This window comes from Apteryx rowi, unplaced genomic scaffold (genome assembly GCF_003343035.1).
Source record: "Apteryx rowi isolate R43461 unplaced genomic scaffold, aptRow1 scaffold_1545, whole genome shotgun sequence".
Classification (NCBI taxonomy): domain Eukaryota; kingdom Metazoa; phylum Chordata; class Aves; order Apterygiformes; family Apterygidae; genus Apteryx; species Apteryx rowi.
The window spans coordinates 1-2,123 of record NW_020447803.1 but is presented as its reverse complement, the minus strand read 5'-3'; the positions used below and the strand labels follow the sequence as shown (position 1 = coordinate 2,123).

Genomic DNA, 2,123 nt, shown 5'->3' with positions numbered 1-2,123 from the left:
GTCCACCCCACACCACGGGTGCCCCAGGATGCATCTGCCCCACACCACGGGTGCCCCAGGATGCATCTGCCCCATGCCAGGTGGGTCCACCCCACACCATGGGTGCTCCAGGGTGCATCTGCCCCACACCACGGGTGCCCCAGGGTGCATCTGCCCCATGCCAGGTGGGTCCACCCCACACCATGGATGCCCCAGGGTGCATCTGCCCTATGCCAGGGGTGTCCGCCCCACACCATGGGTGCCCCAGGGTGCATCTGCCCCACACCGTGGGTGCTCCAGGGTGCATCTGCCCCATGACAGAGGTGTCCACCCCACACCACGGGTGCCCCAAGGTGCATCTGCCCCACACCATGGGTGCCCCAGGATGTATCTGCCCCATGCCAGGGGTGTCCACCCCACACCACAGGTGCCCCAGGATGCATCTGCCCCACACCATGGGTGCTCCAGGATGCATCTGCCCCATGCTAGGTTGCCCTTGTGGGTGCCTGCCCCAAGCCACAGGTGCCCACCCCATGTCTAGGGTGCCTCTGCCCCACACCGGGGGTGTCCTCAGGGGCGTCTATCTCATGCCATGGGTGCCCCAGAGTGCACCTGCCCCACGCTAGAGGTGCCCACCCCACCCCACGGGTGCCCACGCCACGCCATGGGTGCCCAGCTGCCTACCTATCCCTTAGGGCACCCTTCGCCGGGCTATCCGGAGCATCCCCCCCCCCAACCCCAGCACCCAAGGGTGCCCCCTTACCGGTCTTGCCCATGGGGCAGGCGCAGTAGAAGGAGGCGACGCGGTCGTGGCAGGTGGCGCCGTGGAAGCAGACGGCGGTGGCGCAGTCGTCGATGTTCTCGCTGCAGCCGGCGCCCGTCCAGCCGTTGACGCAGACGCACGTGTGGCCGCCCTGCGTGTTGAAGCAGGTGCCCCCGTTGTGGCAGGCGTTGGGCTGCAGCTGGCACTCGTCCACGTCCTCCGTGCAGAACTGGCCTGGGTGGGGTGGGGGTTGGGGGGGGGGTGAGAGGGTGCTGCGAGGGTGGCCCCCTTTGGCCTGGCACCCACCTCGGTGCTTGCATCCCGTGCATGTGTTCTTCACCCATCCCAGGGCCTACCTTGGTACCTGCATCTTGGTGACCACCCTGGTGACCACCTTAGGGACTCCCTTGGTGCCCACCTCGATGTCCACCTCGGTGCTTGCACCCCGTGCATGCGTTCTGCACCCATCCCAGCTCCCAGCCTGGGGCTTGCACCCTGCGTCCTGGTGCCCACTCTGGTGACCCCCTTGGTGTCCACTTTGGTGCTTGCACCCCGTGCATGTGCTCTGCACCCATCCCGTGGCCTACCTTGGTACCTGCATCCTGGTGACCACCCTGATGACCACCTCTGGGACTCCCTTGGTGCCCACCTTGGCGCCCACCTTGGTGCTTGCACCCTGTACACGCACTCTGCACCCATCCCGGTGCCCACCTTGGTACCTGCATCCTGGCGCCCACCTCGTACACCCATTCCCATGCCCACCTCGGTGCCTGCACCCCGGGCACCCGCTCTGCGCCCAGCCCGGCGCCCGCACCCACGGGGCGCCCGTACCTGTCCACTCGGGCGGGCACTGGCAGTTGTAGGTGTTGACGCCGTCGACGCAGGTGCCCCCGTTGAGGCACTTGTGCCCGGGGCAGTCGTCCACGTTGACCTCGCACTGCTGCCCCGTGAAGCCTGGGCGACACCACGGGGCTCAGGGTGCGCCAGGGCACCTGCGCCACGGACCCCTCCCATGGGTGTCCAGGACCCCCAAGAACCCCAGTGGGTGCTGGGGACCCCCCACGGGCACCAGGAACCCCTGCCCAGAGCCAGGGAGCCCCCGATGGGGGAGAGAGACACCCATGGGTGCCAGAGACCCCTGATGGGTGTGAAGGACCCCAGAGACTTCTACAGGTGCCAAGGACCCCAGGGACCCATGTCCAGCACCAGGGACCCCCATGGGTACCTGGGACCCCCAAGAACCCCAATGGGTGCCGGGGACCCCCATGGGTGCCAGGGACCCCCAGGAACCCCCAATGGGTGCCAGGAACCCTGAGGAACTCCTGATGGGTGTGAAGGACGCCAAGGATCCCTACAGGTATCAAGGACCCCCAGGGACCCC

The 2,123-nt window shown here is 67.7% G+C and overlaps 1 protein-coding gene across 1 annotated transcript in view; it reads right to left on the bottom strand.

Annotated features, from left to right (window-relative positions):
- The window catches only part of LOC112962795 (neurogenic locus notch homolog protein 3-like), a gene marked incomplete at both ends in the record, with an annotated part of 31,270 nt that extends 29,574 nt beyond the window's left edge, over positions 1–1,696 (bottom strand). The window contains 2 exons of the mRNA XM_026059268.1: positions 743–976; positions 1,574–1,696. Coding sequence (XP_025915053.1) covers positions 743–976; positions 1,574–1,696 — 357 coding nt within the window. The remainder of the gene's footprint in view (positions 1–742; positions 977–1,573) is intronic.
- Between the last annotated feature and the right edge of the window lie 427 nt (positions 1,697–2,123).